The 20764-nt window shown below is 39.5% G+C and overlaps 1 protein-coding gene across 1 annotated transcript; it reads left to right on the top strand.

The window, feature by feature from the left end:
* The first annotated feature begins 6100 nt into the window (after positions 1-6100).
* LOC138870956 (uncharacterized) lies at positions 6101-7944 on the top strand. Its single transcript, XM_070148800.1, has 3 exons — positions 6101-6205; positions 6568-6822; positions 7021-7944. The coding sequence occupies exons 1-3, from the start codon at positions 6101-6103 to the stop codon at positions 7942-7944; spliced, it is 1284 nt and encodes a 427-aa protein (XP_070004901.1).
* Positions 7945-20764: the final 12820 nt, after the last annotated feature.

The following is a 20764-nucleotide window of genomic DNA, read 5'->3' as shown; positions in this document are numbered from 1 at the left end:
CGAATAATGAGTGATCTGGAGCTTCTTCAAGGGGATGTTGCACACAGGCCCGTGGCGAGACCGAATGATGTCCTGCAGGCCCCTGGAGTAGAAGCACTTATGTACTCTTGATTTTCATTTGTTGAGTCTATACTTCAGTTTTTAGTTTTGAAAATGTTTTGAGTATGTTGTAGTTTTGAGTTTCTAGAAGAAGTATGATGGAGTCTTTTGTAATAGAGAACAATAGAGTTTTTATTAAAGAAAATTAGAAATCCCAAAAATTGTTTCCTTATTTTTTTGCATTTATTTCTTGAACTACGTAATGATCTGATTTACACGGCGTCGTGATACGTAGGCAATCCTCATCGGATTCGGTCATGATTTTATAAATAACTCCAATAAAATTGGAATATGGGAAGGAAAGAACCAAAGGAAAAACCAAAAAAAAGAGAAAGAGAGAGAAAGCCAAAAGAAAAAACCAAAAGAGAGAAAATGAGAGTGCAAAAGAGAGTAAGAGAGAAAGTCGGGGAGATAAACAAAAACCGGGATGAAACACGCAGCCGTTGCAAAACATGTAGAAACACATTTAACTGTATAGGTGCATCACACCCCCAATGTGCGATTACCTATGTGTTAATTGCTTCAAACTAACCGGTTTGTTGTCTACGGTTGAGTACAAGTTCTATATTAAGGTGGTTGGTTCTGTGGTAATCTGGCTTCACATCCGTACTTCACAAGATCAAAAGGAAGTGTTGAAATGTCGACGGAAAGTCATCTGCCAACAGTTCCTATCCTGGAGGATAGCCCGCTATCTATTATCCCAACCTCCGAGTTAGCAGATGCTGATGAGAATAGGGCACTGCGCTTCCGTGTTCTTGAAATGTGGGATGCCTGGTCCAATGGTAGGGAGTCGCCAAGCGCCATACCTAGTTTCCCCAAGTTACTTCCCAGGGCAAGTAGAAACTCCAATGTCCCGATCAGCTACCCGAATATCCCACTTGGATACCCCAGCATCTCATCTCACTTCACTGGAACACCTTCTGAGGCTCGCCCCTAGGTGATTTCAGGTGCGTCCTCCAACATATTCACTGCACCGCCAACTTCGGCTACGGCGCAACCCACTTTGCCCAGGCCTAGCTTTAATCCATTATCCTTCACCTTCCAAGTGCCATCCTTTCCACCAGAACCTACCCAGTTCGCCACAAATTCTTACCCTCAACAACCCTGGTACGAGTTTACTGCGGGACAGGAGAAAACTACCAAGAACCCCGAGCAAGAGGAGATTACTAGAAAAATGAGGAGCATGGAGCAGAGCCTTAAAAATATACAAGATTTGAGCGGACAAAAGAGCGTATCCTACGCTGATCTGTGTATGTTCCCATACGTGCATTTACCCCTGGGTTTCAAAACCCCAAAGTTTGAAAAGTATGACGGGCATGGGGGTCCCATAGCCAACCTCAAGAGGTACTGCAACTAATTGCGGTGAGCAGGTGGAAAAGAGGAGCTTCTCATGGCTTATTTTGGGGAGAGTCTAGTGGGTATTGCTTCTAAATAGTACATGGATCAGGATATATCTCGTTGGCATATTTGGGATGATTTAGCTCAGGATTTTGTCAGGCAGTTTTAGTATAACATAGACATAGCTACTGACAGGAATTCTCCGTCGAACCTCAAGAAGAAGTCCTCGGAAAGTTTCTGAGAATATGTTTTCAAATGGCGAGTACAAGCGGCCAGAGTCAAGCCTCCAATGGATGAAACGTTAATGGTTAGTGTTTTTATTCAAGCCCAAGAGGCTGACTACTTTCAGAATATGATGTCTGCAATGGGGAAGCCATTTGCTGAGGCCATCAAGATTAGTGAGATGGTCGAGAATGGTCTAAAAATAGGGTGCATATTGAGTTAATCTGCTATAAGGGCTACTTCCCAAGCAATTCAAGGCGGGTCCAGAGGTGTAGCAAACAGAAAGAAGAAGGAAAAAGCAGCAATGGAAACTTCAGGTGTAAGAAACCCCCGTCCACCCAGAAGTTACTTCCCTCCAAACACTCCACAACATTATTATCCTCATCAGGATGTGGCCTATGCTGTGGCACCTTAGCCGTGCGCAGTAATGAATGCCCAACCATACGCTCGGCCACAACAATAGTTCAACCAAAACCAAGATCCATTTCCTAGAAACAACCCTCCTCACCAAGCTCAGTATAATCCCCGACCTCCACAAAATAATTTCCCCTACAATGCCCATGCTCGGGAGCCACCCAGAAGGACAAACTTGACACCTATTGGTGAGTTATACTCTAGTCTGTTCCCTAAATTGGTCCAAATGGGTCTGTTGCAACCCGTACCCCAAACCAGGCAAAACCCAGAGTTGCCCTCTTACCAAGCCGGTGCTCGATGTGCTTACCATTATGGAGCGAAAGGGCATGGAACTGAGGACTGTTGGACTCTGAAAAGGGCTGTTGAAAATCTCTTACAACAAAAGCGGACAGTGTTAAAGGATGAAGACATTCCTAATGTGACCAACAACCCATTACCAGCTCACAACAACGGGCTGGTTATTGGAATGATCTGCGAAGATAAGGAGTTTGATACTACTTTGAAAGCCATAATTGCAATCGCTAATGTCGAGAAGAAGCCAAAAGCTACTGCAAAACAAGACAAAGGGGAGAAGAAGAGTAAACCCACCCCTCAAAATACAGAAAAGACAGTGGAAATCAAAACTGGGGCAGTGCCCCCAAAAGATGTCATTCTTTACATTCCCCGAGGTCATAAGAAAGAACAAATGACATTAACCCCTCCAAGAAGGTTTGAGCTGAACAAGGGATCTAAGATGTACGTGCCTAAAGGGACCTATGTGGTACGGGGGCCAGTAATTTCACCAAGGCTGAATGAGCCCGTGGTTATTAGCCGCGCACCGTAGAGGCCCATGACAGATCCTACTGCCTTCCCATGGAATTACAACAAGGCGGTAGTAACCTACAGGAGAAAAGAGATCTTGGGGGAAGTAAATAAAACTAACCCACCTGAGAAATACTTTAATGTGGGAGAAGTAAACAATGCCAAGAAGAAACGCTTCCCGATCAAAAAACCAGTTAGTGCCAAAGAAGTAGAAGAGTTTTTGCAAAAAATAAAAATTGTAGACTACGAGATAATTGATCAACTTCGAAAGTCTCCTGCTCAGGTCTCTTTGTTGTCTCTGCTAATGAATTCAATTGAGCATTAGAAAGTGTTGATAAAAACCCTTAATGAAGCTTATGTTCTAACTGAGACCACTGTGGAACAACTGGAAAGGATGGCAGAAAGGTTCTTCGTAGTCAATCAAATTTCCTTTAGCAAGAATGATTTGCCCCCGAAAGGGGCCGCCCACAACAAAGCCCTCCATCTGACAGTTAAATGTGAGGGGTACTATGTGAATAGAGTCATGCTGGATGGCAGATACGGAGTGGATATCTACCCTCTCTCAACTTTGCAAAGAATGGAAATTGGAACTGAGAGAATCAGGCCTAACAATGTCTGTGTGCGTGCCTTTGATGGCATCAAGAGAGATACCATAGGTGAGATCGATATGATTTTGACTATTGGTCCGGTGGATTTCGAGGTGACCTTTCAAGTCCTCGACATGGACACATCTTATAATTTCCTCTTGGGAAGACCTTGGATTCACGCGGTAGGGGCCGTACTTTCCACTCTCCACCAGATGGTGAAATTTGAATACGAAGAATAGGAAATTGTGGTTCATGGAGAAGATGAGCAGTCAATTTACCGGGACCTATCAGTCCCATGTCTCAAAGCTAAGGAAGGTAGCGAGCATATAGTTTATCAAGCTTTCAAGGTGGTGGTCGCAGATCAATATGAGGGAAACCCTTGTCCTCAACCTTTCCTGTCAAATGCATCTATCATGGTCGTTGCAGAAATGATCAAGCATGGTTATAAGCCTGGGAAGGGACTCGGGGCGTCACTACAAGGTATCACGGAACCTATCACCCTATCTTCCACCAAGAAGTTCTTCGGTGTGGCTTTTCGCGCAACAGAAGCTAATGTGACATGGGCAAATAAACGAAAGAGCGATGGTTGGGTCTTACCTCAGCCGGTTACGTATCTCTATAGAACATTCATCAAGACCAAGTACAACGAAGAAGAAAAAGATGAGACCTTCATGGCCGAGGAAATTGAAGAAATCTGTGGTGCTATGAGGCAGATGTTGTATGAAACTGACATGGTTCAGCCGGGAGAAGGCTCGAGCACCGCTGAGGTGCTGTACATGGGGCCCAATGCCAAGTTGCAAAATTGAAAGGCTACTCCGTTCCCAATCAGGCGGGAATCCTAATAGTCCAATCCTGCCACCTTTTCTGCATCACGAGTTATTTCAGGGTGTAACTCGGATGTTTTTTTTATTATCCTGTCTTTAAATTCCAATATAAACCCTGTTATCTTCAAAATTCAATGAAATGAAATCAATATTTCATCGTTCATCTCTCTTTATTTATTCTGATTTTTGTTACTTTTTCTTTTTTCTTCTTTCAGTTCTAATAATACGGCTTTAAATAATATGACATGCTTACAGACTTTATGCCCAGATCCAAACATGCTATCTAATTGTGAAATAATGAATCAAAAACCGAAATATGATGAAGAAGAGGCTTTTAGGTAAATAAATCGAGAATTGGAACAATTTGAGAATAAACCTAAGCCGAACTTAAATGAAACCAAGACGGTTAATTTGGGTAGTTCTGAAGAAGTCCGAGAAACCAAAATAAGCATTCACACAGATGAAAGAACCGGGGACGCATTGATCCAACTTTTGTTTGAATTCAAAGATGTGTTTTCTTGGTCCTATGATGACATGCCAGGATTAAGCGTCGATTTGGTGGTCCATAAGTTGTCGAAGTACCCCGATTATCCCCATATCCAGCAAAAATAAAGGAAGTTCAAAACTGATATCAGTGACAAGATGAAAGAAGAGGTCACAAAATAGTTGAAGGCGGGAGTGATCCGAGTAATCCGATACACCACGTGGCTGGCTAACATGGTTCCCGTACCTAAGAAAGACAGGAAAACTCGAATGTGTGTGAGTTACCGAGATCTTAACAAAGCAACTCCCAAGGACAATTTCCCTTTACCAAATATCCACATCCTTGTTGATAACTGCGCCAAACATGAGATACAGTCTTTCGTGGATTATTATTCAGGATATCATCAGGTGTTGATGGATAAAGAGGATATAGAAAAGACAGTTTTCACCACACCCTGGGGCACCTGCTGTTACAGGGTCATGCCTTTTGGTTTGAAGAACGCCGGGGCAACTTATATGAGGGCCATGACTGCCATGTTTCATGACATGATGCACCAAGAAATCGAGGTGTATGTGGACTATGTGATCATCAAATACAGAACACAAGACGACCATGTTCGGGACATGAGAAAGTTCTTTGAGCGGCAGCATAAGTATAATTTGAAGCTCAATCCAGCTAAATTTACATTTGGAGTTCCGTCTGGCAAACTCTTGGGATTTATAGTCAGTCGGAGGGGCATCAAGCTAGACCCAATAAAGATAAAGTCTATTCGGGATTTGCCTCCTCCAAGAACCAAGAAAAAGGTCATGCGCCTGCTGGGAAGGTTGAACTACATTAGCCGATTCATTGCTCAGTTGACTTCCACATGTGAACCCATCTTCAAGCTGTTAAAGAAAGATGCAGCAATTAAATGGACGGATGAGTGTCAAGAAGCCTTTGACAAAATCAAAGAGTATCTGTCGAACCCACCAGTCTTGGTCCTACCTGAACCTGTGAGGCCTTTGTTTTTGTATCGGACAGTCTTGGAGAATTCCTTCGGATGTGTCCTCGGGCAACATGATGTGACCGGGAGAAAAGAGCAGGCAATCTACTATTTGAGCAGAAAGTTCACAAGTTATGAAGCCAAATATACCCTGTTGGAAAGGACTTGTTGCGCTCTAACTTGGGTCGCTTAGAAGCTTAGGCATTACTTGTTGGCCTACACCACTTACCTCATTACTAGGTTGGATCCTTTAAAGTACATATTCCAAAAGCCAATGCCCACAGGGAGGTTAGCAAAATGGCAGATCCTGCTCACTGAATTTGACATAGTCTATGTCACCCGCACGACAATGAAGGCCCAGGCTTTAGCAGATCACTTAGCTGAAAACCCTGTTGATGATGAATATCAACCTCTAAGTACCTACTTTCTGAATAATGAGGTGAATTTAGTTGAGGTAACATCAGAAGACACCACTGCTTGGAAAATGTTCTTCAATGGAGCTGTGACGCAAAAGGCATCGGAATCGGGGCAATCTTGATCTCACCCACTGGTCAGCATTATCCAGCCACGACCCGACTTCGATTTTTCTGCACAAACAACACTGCTGAGTATGAAGCCTGCATTATGGGTATGAATATGGCAATCGACCAAGATGTCGAAGAATTGTTGATCATGGGAGATTCAGACTTGATTATCCGACAAGCTCAGGGTGAATGGGAAACTCGAGATGTCAAGCTTATTCCAAATAGGCAACATGTGGAAGATCTTAGCAAGTGGTTCAAGTCAGTCAAATTCAGGTACATCCCTCATTTTTAGAATGAACTGGCTGACGCACTCGCTACTTTGGCATCGATGTTGCCATATCCAGGCAATCTCCACATTGACCCGCTGGAGATCCAAATCCGAGAAAGGCATGGTTACTGCAACAGGGTTGAGATGACACCAAATGTTCAGCCATGGTATCATGATATCAATAGATTTCTAAAAATGAAAGAATATTTTGAGCAAGCCAATGGTGACCAAAAGAGAACCATTAGAAGGCTTGCCGGCGGTTTCTTCTTGAGCGGAGAGGTATTGTACAAAAGGACTCCAGATCTCAACTTGTTAAGATGTGTTGATGAAAGAATCATGTATGAAGTGCACGCGGGAGTGTGTTGGCACCACATGAATGGGTATGTCTTGGCAAAGAAAATCCTTCGAGCAGGCTATTACTGGATGACCATGGAAAAATATTACTTTAGTTTTGTTCAAAAATGTCATTAGTTTTAGGTACACGGTGACTTGATTCATGCACCGCCTATAGAACTACATCCCATGTCAGCACCTTGGCCATTTGTTGCTTGGGGTATGGACGTCATTGGGCTGATTGAACCAAAAACTTCAAATGGGCATAGATTCATATTGGTCGCTATCGACTACTTCACAAAGTGGGTTGAAGCAATTACTCTCAAATCTGTCACCAAGAAAGCTGTGGTAGACTTCGCGCACTCCAATCTCATCAGCCGTTTTGGTATTCCTGCAACTATCATTACGGATAATGCTGCAAACTTGAATAGTCACTTGATAAGGGAGATATGTGAGCAGTTTAAGATCACGTATCGAAATTCTACTCCTTATCGGCCCAAAGCCAATGGTGCTGTCGAAGCAGCAAACAAGAACATAAAGAAGATTCTGAGAAAGATGATCCAAAGTTCCAGGCAATGGCATGAAAAGTTTCCATTTGCACTATTAGGATATCGCACTATTGTGGGCACATCAGTCAGAGCAACCCCGTATTTTTTGGTTTATGGCACTGAAGCTGTGATACCTGCAGAAGTTGAAATCCCTTCTCTTCGGATCATTGTTGAAGCTGAAATCGAGGACAACGAATGGGTCAAAACATGTCTAGAACAGTTAACCCTGATTGATGAAAAGCAAATGGCCACAGTCTGCCACGGGCAGTTGTATCAACAAAGAATGGCCCGTGCTTACAACAAGAAAGTGCGGTCAAGGAACTTTGAAGTGGGGCAACTCGTTTTGAGGCGTATTCTCCCTCACCACCAGGAAGCGAAAGGAAAGTTCGCTCCTAACTGGAAGGGCCCATACTTTATCAGAAAATTGTTGCCAAAAGAGGCGTTATACCTGGGAGACATCGAAGGAAATGACCCCAAAACAGCTGTAAATGGAGACGCAGTCAAAAGGTATTATGTCTAGTCTTTATGCAGCAACAACATTATCCGATTGGGATGACGAAGGCTTTCATTCTCACTACCCCAAACACTCCAATCCTTTGCTAACCCTTTGAGCCGATTACCTTTCTTTCATTACCCTCTTTGGAAGTTGAAAACATTTGTAAAAAAAAGAAAGAAAAAGAAAAACAACAAAACAACAAAATAAAATGTTTCCCTGAGCTACGTTCGACTTGATTCTGAAATGATACGTAGGAAGCCTCTCTCTGGGGTTCAGTCACACAAAAATAAAAATCCAATTTCCCCCAAAAGTGAAACAGGGGCAGATGTTATAATGGTTCGGCGATGATCCCGTCTGAACGGTTCCAAAGTTGTAATTCGATCCAAGTTCTTTTGACCCAAACCTTGTTCAATCCTTTTGATCAATCGTTAAAAGATGTTCAAAATCGAAGAACGTAGTTGTTTGGATCGGACGCAATCAAGATGAGAGAAGTAAAATGAGAGAGTGTTATTAGTGAAAACCCATAGGCACCGTAAGGCGATGGTGAGCAGAGAAATTGAAAAATGAGAGTGTCTTGTTAGTGAAAACTTGCAAAGAGCACTATAAGGCGACGGTAAGAAGAGAAATGAGAGAGGTCCATTAGCGAAAACCCACAAGGGCGCCATTGATCGAAAAGAGAGAATCCTTTACAACCATGGGAACTGAAAGAGTCCTGGCAAAGTTTCCCGATTTTAAAACACAGTTCATCATGGGTTTATGAGAAGATGGATAGCTGCACGGATCGGGTATCCAGTCCAAGAAGTATGTCATGTCTATTGAAGTCTGCATGCACTCCAAATAAGTCCTTCTTTGCCTTCACGAAAGGGACACTTCTCTTTAAATTCATTTTCCCTGTCCTTTGCTTACTTTTCTTTGAATCCTTTTCGGTTTGATTCTTCTCCGAAGCTAAAATAAAGAAAATATGGCAAGATTTGTTTTATAGGGTTCTACTTAACAAAAGCCTAATTCAAAGAAAAGCATCCAGCCTCAGCGGGTGCATCAAGTCGATTCCGGCTAGCCATGATGGCCGATGTTCTGAAGTCAAAATTATTGAAAATGAAAGAAATCCAAAATCAAATGCCTACAGAGGCAGAATAAGATGAAAGGGACAAAGCCCCATACGGGTGAACCGTCATGTGAAATTTTGGAAAGTTGAGGTCCTCGGTTTTAGAAGAAAAACTGATCTCCAGAAAGCCAGCAAGCAAGAGAGGTTCTCATCAAAAGAGTTGGGCCGAGATCAAGTGATCAAAATAATCAAGGACACAAAACCAACCACCGTTTCAAACTAATAATTGTTCTTTATTTGGAAATTTGAAATAGTTGCAATCCAAAGCAACCTTGCAAGAAGCAGGTGCAACCGAAAAAGAAGTGCACAAGTGCTAGAAATAGCTTTGCAGCAACAATCCATAAAAAGGGAAGTCCCATCCAAAAATTCTTTTCTGCATTCATTCATTCTAAAAAAAAAAAAGAGAAAACAAAACAAAATGAAAATGATATAAGAAGAAAATTCAAAAAAAAATGGTAGCTTAGAATCCTCAATCTCAAATTTTTACGCCTTTTCCAACATAGGGTCTTCACTCCCTAGTTGAGTTTAATTTTAGACATAGGGTCTCCACTCCCTAGTCGCCTTTTCCAACATAGGGTCTTCACTCTCTAGTTGAGTTTATTTTTAGACATAGGATCTCCACTCCCTAGTTGAGTTTATTTTTAGACATAAGGTCTCCGCTCCCTAGTCGTTTTCCAACATAGGGTCTCCACTCCCTAGTTGAATTTCATTTTAGACATAGGATCTTCACTCCCTAGTCACCTTTTCCAACATAGGGTCTCCACTCCCTAGTTGAGTTTTATTTTAGACATAGGGTTTCCACTCCCTAGTCGCCTTTGCCAACATAGGGTCTCCACTCCCTAGTTGTGTTTTATTTTAGACATAGGGTCTCTATTCCCTAGTCGTCTTTCCAACATAGGGTCTCCACTCCCTAGTTCATTTTATTTTTAGACATAGGGTCTCCACTCCCTAGTCGCCTTTTCCAACATAGGGTCTCCACTCCCTAGTTGAGTTTATTTTTAGACATAGGGTCTCCACTCCCTAGTCGCTTTTCCAACATAGGGTCTCCACTCCCTAGTTGAGTTTATTTTTAGACATAGGGTCTCCACTCCCTAGTCGCCTTTCCGACATAGGGTCTCCACTCCTTAGTTGAGTTTCATTTTAGACATAGGGTCTCGACTCCCTAGTCGCCTTTTCCAATATAGGGTCTCCACTCCCTAGTTGAGTTTTATTTAGACATAGGGTCTCCACTCCCTAGTCGCCTTTTCCAACATAGGGTCTGCACTCCCTAGTTGAGTTTTATTTTAGACATAGGGTCTCCATTCCCTAGTCGCCTTTCTAACATAGTGTCTCCACTCCCTAGTTGATTTTATTTTTAGACATAGGGTCTCCACTCCCTAGTGGAGATTATTTTTAGACATAGGGTCTCCACTCCCTAGTCGCTTTTCCAACATAAGGTTTCCACTCCCTAGTTAAGTTTATTTTTAGACATACGGTCTCCATTCCCTAGTCACCTTTTCCAACAATAGGGTCTCCAATTCCTAGTTAATTTTATTTTAGACATAGGGTCTCCACTCCCTAGTTGATTTTATTTTAGATATAGGGTCTCCACTCCCTAGTCTGTTTTTCCAACATAGGGTCTCCACTTCCCAGTTACTTTCATTTTAGATATAGGGTCTTCACTCCCTAATCTATTTTTCCCAAGGATACACAATCCTGAATTGCTTTCAATAAAGAAGTAGTTTAAATATTGTTTCAATAACTCATGAAATTTTTCTAATAAAAACTGGGGCAAAAACATTTCGTTCGTTTGTTGGCTTTGGTGCCCAAACAGGTTTTCACCGTAAGGCATTAGGTTTGAGATGACCAAAAGAAGAAGTCTCAACCCAAATAAAAAGAAAATGAAATCAAGGTGCATAAAAGGAGAAAAGGTGCGGACTTCTCAAGATATGATTGAAGTCGCAAGCTTTGCATATCCCGCCTTGATCCAAAAAGCTGAAGAATGAACCAGCAGTTGCAACTAACGAGCATCAAGATTCAGATCGGAGTCTGCAGGAAAAACCATCCAAGACTCAAGATCAAGCTTCAAAAGACTTATAGATAGGAATCTTGTAACTCGTAGTTGATAAGATTAGCTAGTTTAGCTTTTCATTTTTTTATTTTGGTGTAATAAGGAGTTCAACAAGCAGTAGCAGCAACAACAACAACGAAATCACAGCTTTCTGGTAGTCCCAGCTACCAAAACTTTCAGAACTACACTGACCTGATTCATTTACAGCCAAGGATATGTAGGCAAACTCTAAAACAAGGTTTGGTCAGGTTTTTTTTTCAAAAAATGCTTCTCATGGAGTTTCAAACGGGCAAAAATCCATTATAATTGCTCATTTTATCTTTGCCCGAAAACCCGTCGTGTCTCCGAGCAAATAGGGGCAGCTGTGAGCATGTGATTTTTGCCCTATATGAAATACTCCTACAGAATCCCAAGGAATTAGATTTTTTAATTGTTTGCCATTTTTGGAATTATTGTAGATTTTTCTTAATTATTTGCATTTTTTTCTATGCATGTTTAATTTTATTTAATTCATGAAAATACAAAAAAAATACTCTGCATTTGCATTTAGGATTTATTTCTACATTTTAGGTTAATTAGTAAATTAGTTGTTTTAAAAAAATAAAAAATCACAAAAAATGACTCACTTTGCATTTTAACCTTTTAATTTTAAATATTATAGTTTTTTCTTTTAATTTAGGTGTTGTTTAATTTTGTAAATATTAGGATAAGTAATTAGTTTAATTTTTGTAAGTTTTTTTATTTAAGAGTTTAATCTTTGTTTTAATTAATTAAAGAAGAAAAGAAAAAAAAATTGAAAAGAAAAGAAAAGAAAAGAAAAGAAAATAAGCAAGGCTGTTGGTTTTAGTCCTTTTGCCACAGCCCAAATGATTTTGCCCAAAAACCCGTTTAGATCCGGCCCAAACCACGCCCCTAACCCGATCCGTCCTATTTAATTAACCAAACGACATCGTTTTGAGATCGTTTGTTCTACGTTAATCTCAGCCCTTCATTTTAAATCATCCAATGGACATAAGCACTTCTCCCATTTTTAATAAAAGTGTCCGAATACATGTTAGATAACCTAGGACCCTCTTTAATTCACTTCATCTCCCCCAAGTTCAAAGAACCCTATCCCGCCGCCTCCAAACTCCTGAGCCTCCACCAGCTGGCGGCGGAGCCCAATCAACCCCAAACTTCGACCATACAACCCCCACTCACCCCTTAGTCCCAATCCACTACCATATCTTCTCAACTCCTCACCAAATAGATCCAGTTCCGGATCTAAAAAAAAAGAAGGAAAACAAAAATTTTCTAAATCTTCGAGTTTTCCTTGAACGATTGGGGTTAAAATTGGTGTTACTCGTCTATTGTCAACGAGAACATACGATTAAGGCCAATTTCGGCTCAAAATAGAGGGTTTGAAGGTCCAGTCAAGCCACTTTCAATCCGCCTATTCTAGGTATTTTCCGACCATTTTTCTTTCTTTCATCCCTCGCTTTGTTCTCATCCTCATCTCCTTCTGATTTTTTGCTTTTTCTTTCTTGTTTTCTCTGTTTTTCAATAGACTTGTGTGCATGCTAATTCTAAATTATTCTTAGTCAGCACGTTTTTAGTTTATTTAATTTTGCTTAAATTTCTTTCTGTTTTTGTTTTCTTCGGATTCATGGCTTCATGAGTTCCTGTAACTTTGTAGGCTTATTTTCGCGTGGGTTTGACCTTTGAAATAAACTTGGGTTTTGTCAGTCAGAAGCCCAAAGAGGGAAGGGTCCATTCAGGTCGTTGAGCCCAGGGTTTTGGTTTGTTTGTTGGGTCAACTTGACCCATGTTTGGTCTTGAAGTAAATAATAGGGGGTTCAAGGGTATTTGGGGGAATTTAATTAAGAGAATCTTCTTAAAACTGAATGGGAAACTTCTAGGAAAGAGGGATTTGGGTTAGTTCAGTAATTAGTTTTAAATTTCAGGGTTAAAAGTGAAAAAATAAAAATTGGGGAAGGAGTGATTGTTAAAATGATAGAATCATTTCTGCTGCCCTAAATTTATCTATATAAGGAATGCTTTCAGTGAAATGAGTAGGGATTAGAACATGAAGAATTCATAAACGGCTGAAGAACCTACACTCACTAATAGAGCTTGAAAAATTAAAAAGAAGAACAAAAAAGGGGTCTGTAGTCACTGTCTATTGAGTTGATCATCATATTTTAGGATTTTTTAAAAAGTTTGAATGCATTACTCTCCTTCTAGGCTCAAAAGATGGTTTCAGCTGGTTGACATTTGTTGGTTACTGCTGTTTAAGAGTTGCTGTTATTGCTATTTTATTGCTGAAGTTCCCTATTTATCTCTTATTATTCCAGGTACTCATTCGAACCTTGATTGATAAATGGGGCTTGAATGTGCTTATGAGAAGGTTGTTTCTGTAGAAGTTAATAAAGAACTTTTGTTTGGATTTTAGTTTTCATATGTCTTTTAAGCTATTTAGTTCCCTCCTCATTCTTCCTTTCTACCTCTTTCTTGTTATGTGCAAATCGGATATGTTGATCCCTGGCCTGTGAAGTTATTCAGTAACAAATACTTAAGTCATTCATTCTTTAGGTTTTAAATCTGTGTAATGGTTCAAAGTGAAGTCATGAAAGAATCAACTCGTTTGCTCTTTTTCTTTCTGTTGAGTCGGGGTCTAATTGACCTTGTGTTTGAGGCTTTGGTACTCTTTTGAAAAGGACTGTTGGGTCTTCTCCAATTGCATATGGAAATATGGAGAATATCAGCCAGTATTATGAAGGGTCATAATCTAGTATGTGTTTGGGATTGTTAGTTTAGATTAATTCCGTTTGTCATCTTATAGGTCAAGGTTTGTTAGTTTTCATATACTAATCAATTGTTTCTTCAAATGATTCAAAGTTTTAGTTAAATAATGTTGAACTTACACGTAAGTTGATGAGTGTATGGAGAAATCATGAGGGTCAGAGGTAAATGTCCCAGCAAATTCCAATTTGATGTTCAAGCTTGTTGAAAGATCTCAAATGGGTTTGACATGAGGCGCAATTTTAGGTGGCCCGGTGTCAAGCTAAGATAGCTTTCGAATCAGTGTCAATTGTTGTGTTTCTTTGATATTTTCATTTAGCCTTCAATTTAGTTGGTGGTATGGTGAAGTCACTTTTGGATAATCACAATCTGCGATTAGGCCTTGTGCGTGGCCCAGTTAAATCATTTATACACCCTGCAACTTCAATCTCGACTTTGGGTTTTTCCCTTGAGCCCAGGTTCCTTTTTAAATAAGTTGATTCATTGTCTTTAGACTTATCGCGAGTCTGGAACTTCAACCCCCCCCCCCCTTTTCAAATGTTAGGCCAATATGATATTCTATTTAGGTTACTCGTAGCGATGTACTGATTTTAACTTAGGCAGAACTTAATTTGCCTTTGGTCCTTTAATTAAACGTGATTCTTTTAATTAGACTTGAGGCGTGCCATATTAAGCAAGCTATAATCTATAACCCTCAAAGATTAGTTCAAACATCCTTTGAAAAAATAGACTTGAGGTGTGCCATTTCAGTAAATAACTCATGGCCCTTGTATAATTGTTACTAATTTCTTAATATCGGGGTGCGCCATCAATTAAACCTTCCATGGCCCTCGCAAACTTAGTTATTAATTTGAACTTTCATAGTTGCTTTAGGCGCGTTCTATAAATTGATTTTCTTTTATTTATCAACTCCGGGTGCGTATTTCATGTGACCCAAATTCATTTCCTAACAATGTTAAATAGAACGTGTTGCGAACTATGGGTGCTTTCATGTGGCTTGGTTCAAGGCATGTTTTAAATGACGTTGAACCTTCCTAAAAGTGTGTAATTAAAAGCGGTTAATAAGTTAAAAAATGCACAATAGTCTAAAATATGTAATAAATCAGATAATAGCCCAATTATAATAGTTTAAGCGACCGTGCTAGAACCACGGAACCCGGGAATGCCTAACACCTTCTCCCGGGTTAACAAAATTTCTTACTTAGAATTTTTGGTTCGTAGACTTCAAAAGAAAAGTCGAATTTCCTCGATTTAGAATTTAAAATAAATCGGTAACTTGGAATACCAATTAAAATATTCCAAGTGGCGACTCTAAAAAAAATTAAATAAATAATCTCATTTCGAATAATGTCACTTTAATTGGAAAAACGCTCTTATATACCCCTCCTGTGTAAAAAGGAGGTGTGACAATATCTCCTTTTATAAATCCTCCTTTTAATTGAGCTATGCATGCAACATTGTCTTTGTATAAAATTATGGATCTTTTAACACATTACAACACATATTTTTCTCGAATGAATCACTAATCTCAAGCATATGCACCCCTGCTTGCCGGTTTAAGATTGAGCTTTATGGGGATTGGATAAATAACTTGCATTTGCACAACCAATACGATCTGCACCATCTTTGTTAGCATTAACAAGATAAATAAGTGCACCAATTGCACTGAGATAGAGTATTTCAGGACCAAGGAGTTCCTCATCCTCTTCTAGACGTCAGAACGGATCCTTATTCTTTTCAAGTGATTGAATACCCGTTGGTGTACTTAATGGGTGCACTTTGTCCATGTAAAAGCATTTTAAGACCCTTTCTGTATAGGCAAATTAATGGTTAAATATTCCGTTTGCTAAACGTTCAATTTGCAGACCAAGACAAGGATTTCTCTTTCCAAAATCTTTCATCTCAAATTATTCTTATGATATTCAATTTCCTTTTGGAGCTCTTCTGGAGTTCCAACATGATTTATGTCATCAACATAAACAACAAGTTTAACAAATTCTGATGACATTTTCTTTATAAAAATACATGGACAAATAAAATCATTTATGTAACCTTCTTTCAGCAAATGTTCACTGAGGCGATTATACCACACGCGCCCAGATTACTTTAAACTGTACAAAGATTTTTGTAATTTGATCGAGTATATTTTTTGAGACGTTGAATTATATGCTTCGGGCATTTTAAATCCTTCGGGGATCTTTATATAGACTTAATCAAATGAGTCATATAGGTAATGACTTTCATTTAAATGGAACGACATCTTCAGGTGTCTGGACTACATGTCCGATCCTCACAATCTTTTATAATATTTTACACTATATTGTATCAAATATATCATCGACGATCATTTTGTATCGGTTCCTAAGCGACATAACTTGTTGAGATCTCATCACTTTCTTTATTTTCAGGTACCTGAATTTCTTCTGTAGTTTCATGAAATATTATGTCGTGGGCTCTTCTAGAGCTTATTTCTTCCTCATTATGATCATTTGTACCTACCATTTTCAAGGATTGTTAACTTTGGAACCGATCAGTTACTACGTTTCATGCATGCAGTAAACGTTATCCTTCAGGGATTTTAATTTTAATAGGAGCATTTGCATCTAAAATATGAAATTTAATTTTGGATCAGCAAATGCTTCTGGCATTTGACTTGAATTATCTTCTAAGTGGGGATCATATTGATGATAATTCGATTCATATAGCATATTGTTCAGCTATTTATTCCATCTCCCAAATGTTAGAAAAACTAACATATATCCCCAAAATTTTTTGAAAAATCTATTTGTATGCATTGTGGTAGAAAAATTAATCATATACCACACGTCAAAAGATAGTACAAGTATTTGGTTTCTAATCCTAAACCAATTGTGAGGGGAGGACTTATCATATATTGTTGGTCTGATGCATACAAGTGCTGCTATATGCAATTTAAAAAATCTTAGATCAATACATGAAGCTTTGTTCACATAAGCAATAGTTTAACCATTAATATGAGGTATTCAATGCTAAAGCAGCTTGAATATAAACTAGCATTATCAAGATGAACTGTCTTGATTTCATAATTTCAAAATTATGCTCTTAATTGAGAAAAGCAATTCCAAATGCCAAATTGCAGTTTGACAATAATCACACATGTAAATATCTCATATATGCATCTATAAGTGGTTCACATGATAGGTGAATGAGCCCATATTCACCTTTTATATATTTCAGAATTAGGGGTCTTAGTCCCAACTTAGCTGGTATAATCAATTTATTATGAGAACAAGCAACACAGGAGAATTCTTGAAGAATCTTCTAGTTCTTCAGTATATGCTTATCTGAATTCTCAAATAACTCATTTAAAAATGGCAAATGAAAACTTCAAGTATATCATGGCATGTGCTATCTCTTAGCAAACTTCTAGTTTACTATGGCATAAACTTTTGCATTAGTAAAATTATGGTTTACTGTGATACATGATGTAGTACAAATTGAAGACTAAGGCAAGTAACTTCTCATATACATATTATTTCACCCCCTATGATTATGGAAACGTGAAGATTTTCAATCTTCCAATCATGTGTTGTCTCAATATGATAGCCATTTCTATTAGTAAACTTCGGGTTTATTACAATATTTATTTATTTTATCATAATCATATAATATGAATGACATATTTGTATATAAGCTCTTTGAAAGCCTTTATTTATTATCCACAATCTAGTATTATTCCGACACTACTGGTGTCAAGTGTCTCTAGACAAACAGTTATTTCTTCGGGAGTTTTTGATACATTTTATACTAGACAATATTGCTCAGACACTTCTGGCATCATGAGAGAAAATCATAATCAAATGAACAATATAAAATAATTGTTTAAGCACAAGAAAATACCTCTTCATAATATTTTCCTACTTCAGGAGGAAATTTCAATTTTGTTACTTCTTTAGAAGCAAATTTACCTCTTTTGGAGGTGAACCGAAATATATTTACATCAATAGCACGCTCATATTTACCACTTTATTAATATTATCACATTCACTGTAACGACCCAGTCGGTGGTTTCATGAGTTACCACTCTGCTTCCCCCATTTCTGCTTCTTATTATTTTGTTCAGCCGTATTATGTGTTATCGGGTTGGTTGGCTCGGGTTCGAAGAGGTTTTGGTAAGGTTTGAGACACTTAGTCTCTTTTGAGTAAGCTTAAGTTGGAAAAGTCAACTGGATGTTGACTTATGTGAAAAAGGGCTCGGATGTGAGTTCTGATGGTTTGGATATCTTCCGGAAGTGATTTGGGACTTAGGAGTGTGATCGGAATGTATTTTGGAGATCCGGAGTAGATTTAGGCTTGAATTGGCGAAATTGGAATTTTGGCGTTTTCCGGTTGTTAGGTGAGATTTTGGTGTAGGGGTCGGAATGAAATTCCGGGAGTTGCAGTAGGCCCGTTGGGTCATTTGGGATGTGTGTGCAAAATTTCAGGTCATTCGGACGTGGTTTGCTAAACTTTTTGATCGAAAGCGGAATTTGGACGCTTTTGGAATTCTTAGGCTTGAATCCGATGAAAATTTGGTGTTTTGATATTGTTTTGAGCGTTCCGAAGGTTGGAACAAGTTTGAATGATGTTATGGGATATGTTTGCATGTTTGGTTGAGGTCTCGAGGGCCTCAGGTGAATTTTTTGTGGTTGAACATATCATTTTAAGTTGAAAAAGATTGCAGAAAATCTACTGTGAGTATTTTAGACTTTTGGCCTTCGCGTTCGCGAAGGGCTAGGATGAGAGGCAAGAGGTTTGGCCTTCTCATTCGCGATGGAGTCCCGTGTTAGTGAAGGGTTGGGGTCAGTAAGCTTCATGTTCGCGAGAGGGAAGTCGCGTTTGCGATAGGTTATGAAGTTGAGTCTTCGCGTTCACGTACAGGGCGTCGCGTTCGTGTAGAAGGAAAAATGGTCAACTCAAATTTGTGCTTCGCGAATTTGAGGCGTTGACCGCGTTCGCGATGAAGGATTTTTAAGTGCTAGGCAGAATGTTTTAAAAGACCAATTTCGCGATTTTGGGTCTACGTTTCTCCATTTTTGGGCGATTTTAGAGCTTTTTGAATAGGATTGAAGAGGGAATCAAGGGGGAACACTTGGAGGTAATATTTATGGAATTAATACTCAATTAATGTGTTTTATACCTAATTAATTATGGAATTTTGTAGAATTTAAGCCTAAATATTAAAGAACTAGGGCTTATAATTGGAGACCTAAAATTAGGGATTTGAGGGGTCATTTGTGGTTGGATTTTGGTACTTTTGATATGAATGAAATCGGGGAGTGATAAGGAGTTTATTGATGTAATTTTTATCGGATTTCGAGACATGGGCTCGGGGGTCGGGTTTGGCCAATTTCGAGATCTGTGTTGTAATTTGATTCCTCTCGAGTGGGCTTTGTCCCTTAGCATATTTTGATGGGTGTGCACTGATTTTGGTTAGATTTGGAGCATCCAGAGGCCGATTCGAGGGGCAAAGGCATCGCGGGCTAGAGTTTGGACTAGATAGAGGTGAGTAATGATTGTAAATGCTGTCGTGAGTGTATGAAACCCTGGCTTTCATATCGTTGTGCTATATTGAGGTGACGCACATGCTAGATGACGAGCGTGGGGTCGTGCACCATTGGGGATTGTGTCTTAGTCCATCCCGTATGACTCTTTTACTGCGTATTTGATTGAAAACTGTTTGCTATCATCATGTTTTGGGATGAATGCCATATTTAGGCCTCGTGCCAACTTTTTTTGGACCCTTAAAGGGATTTTTACTACTATTCCTCACTGTTTTGACTTTATACTTATACTCAGTCATGCTACATTCTATTATTTTCATAACTCAGCCGTGTTTACCCTATTTTGACATCTTAAATGATATTTTGAGTTGAGCATCATAATTTACTGTGCCCGAGTGGCTTTAGAGAATTGTGACTGAGTAGGGCCAAGGGCTTGTATTGTGAGGTTATTATGGGATCGGGCTACGCGCTGCAGCGGTATGGTGCTGATTCATGATTGTGAGGCCGGGGGCCTGAGTGGTACGCCACAAGGTGGCTTGATATGAGGCCGAGAGCCTGTTTGATTATACCATGAGATGGCTTGTTATTGCACTTGGGCCGTAAGGGGCCCCTCCCGGAGTCTGTACACCCCCAGTGAGTGCGGGTACCCAGTGTGATATGTGATATAGCCCGAGGGGATGATATGAGCGATTGTGAGATAGCCCGAGGGGATGGTTTATGTGTTTATCTTTTCTCACTGCTTTTCATTCACTTATTTACCTGATAAAAGATGTTTTAAAGAAGTTTATACTGAACTGAGGTGTTTTTATAAGTTTTCACTATTTTATTGCATTGTATTGGTTTTACACTGCCTCTTTGTAGCCTTTTGCTGTATTTTACGTGCTTTCTTATCGCTCAGCTACCTTTACTTTTATTACTCACTGAGTTGGCGTACTTACATTACTCCCTGCACCGTATGTGCAGATTCAGGAGCCTCGGGTCCTGCTAGCGTGGGTTGATTGCTTCTAGCAGCCTGTCCGAAGTTCACTAGGTAGCTTCTCGGCGTTCGCAGCCCAGTGCTTCTCCTTCCTATCTTTATTTTCATTTGTAGTGGATTTGTAGTAGACTATATAGACTCTTCCTACTTTTAGACAGTTGTTTAGATGCTCATGACTGGTGACACCCCGATGTCGGGCTGTATCTATTTCCGCACTTGTTTTATTTCACTTAATTTTGGGATTTATTACTTATTAATGACTTAAATTGAGTTATTATAACTGTTTAAATGAATTGGGGAGTTGTGTCGGCTGGCCTTGTTTCACGATAGGCGCCATCACGGCCGGGTCCGGGTTTAGGGTAGTGACATTCATTTCAAGGAATGATTAATATTTATAAAAAATTTTCATC

Source organism: Nicotiana sylvestris, chromosome 6 (assembly GCF_000393655.2).
Source record: "Nicotiana sylvestris chromosome 6, ASM39365v2, whole genome shotgun sequence".
In the NCBI taxonomy this organism is placed as follows: Eukaryota; Viridiplantae; Streptophyta; class Magnoliopsida; order Solanales; family Solanaceae; genus Nicotiana; species Nicotiana sylvestris.
The sequence above is the reverse complement of the archived record's forward strand: the minus strand, read 5'-3'. Positions and strand labels throughout refer to the sequence as shown.

Bases quoted from the DNA above. Each gene is read 5' to 3' on its own strand.
- LOC138870956 (XM_070148800.1), top strand. From the start codon at position 6,101: ATGAAGGCCCAGGCTTTAGCAGATCACTTAGCTGAAAACCCTGTTGAT. The intron at 6,206-6,567 runs GTAACATCAGAA...CCTCATTTTTAG, and splicing joins ATGAGGTGAATTTAGTTGAG to AATGAACTGGCTGACGCACT. The intron at 6,823-7,020 runs GTATTGTACAAA...CATTAGTTTTAG, and splicing joins GTTTCTTCTTGAGCGGAGAG to GTACACGGTGACTTGATTCA.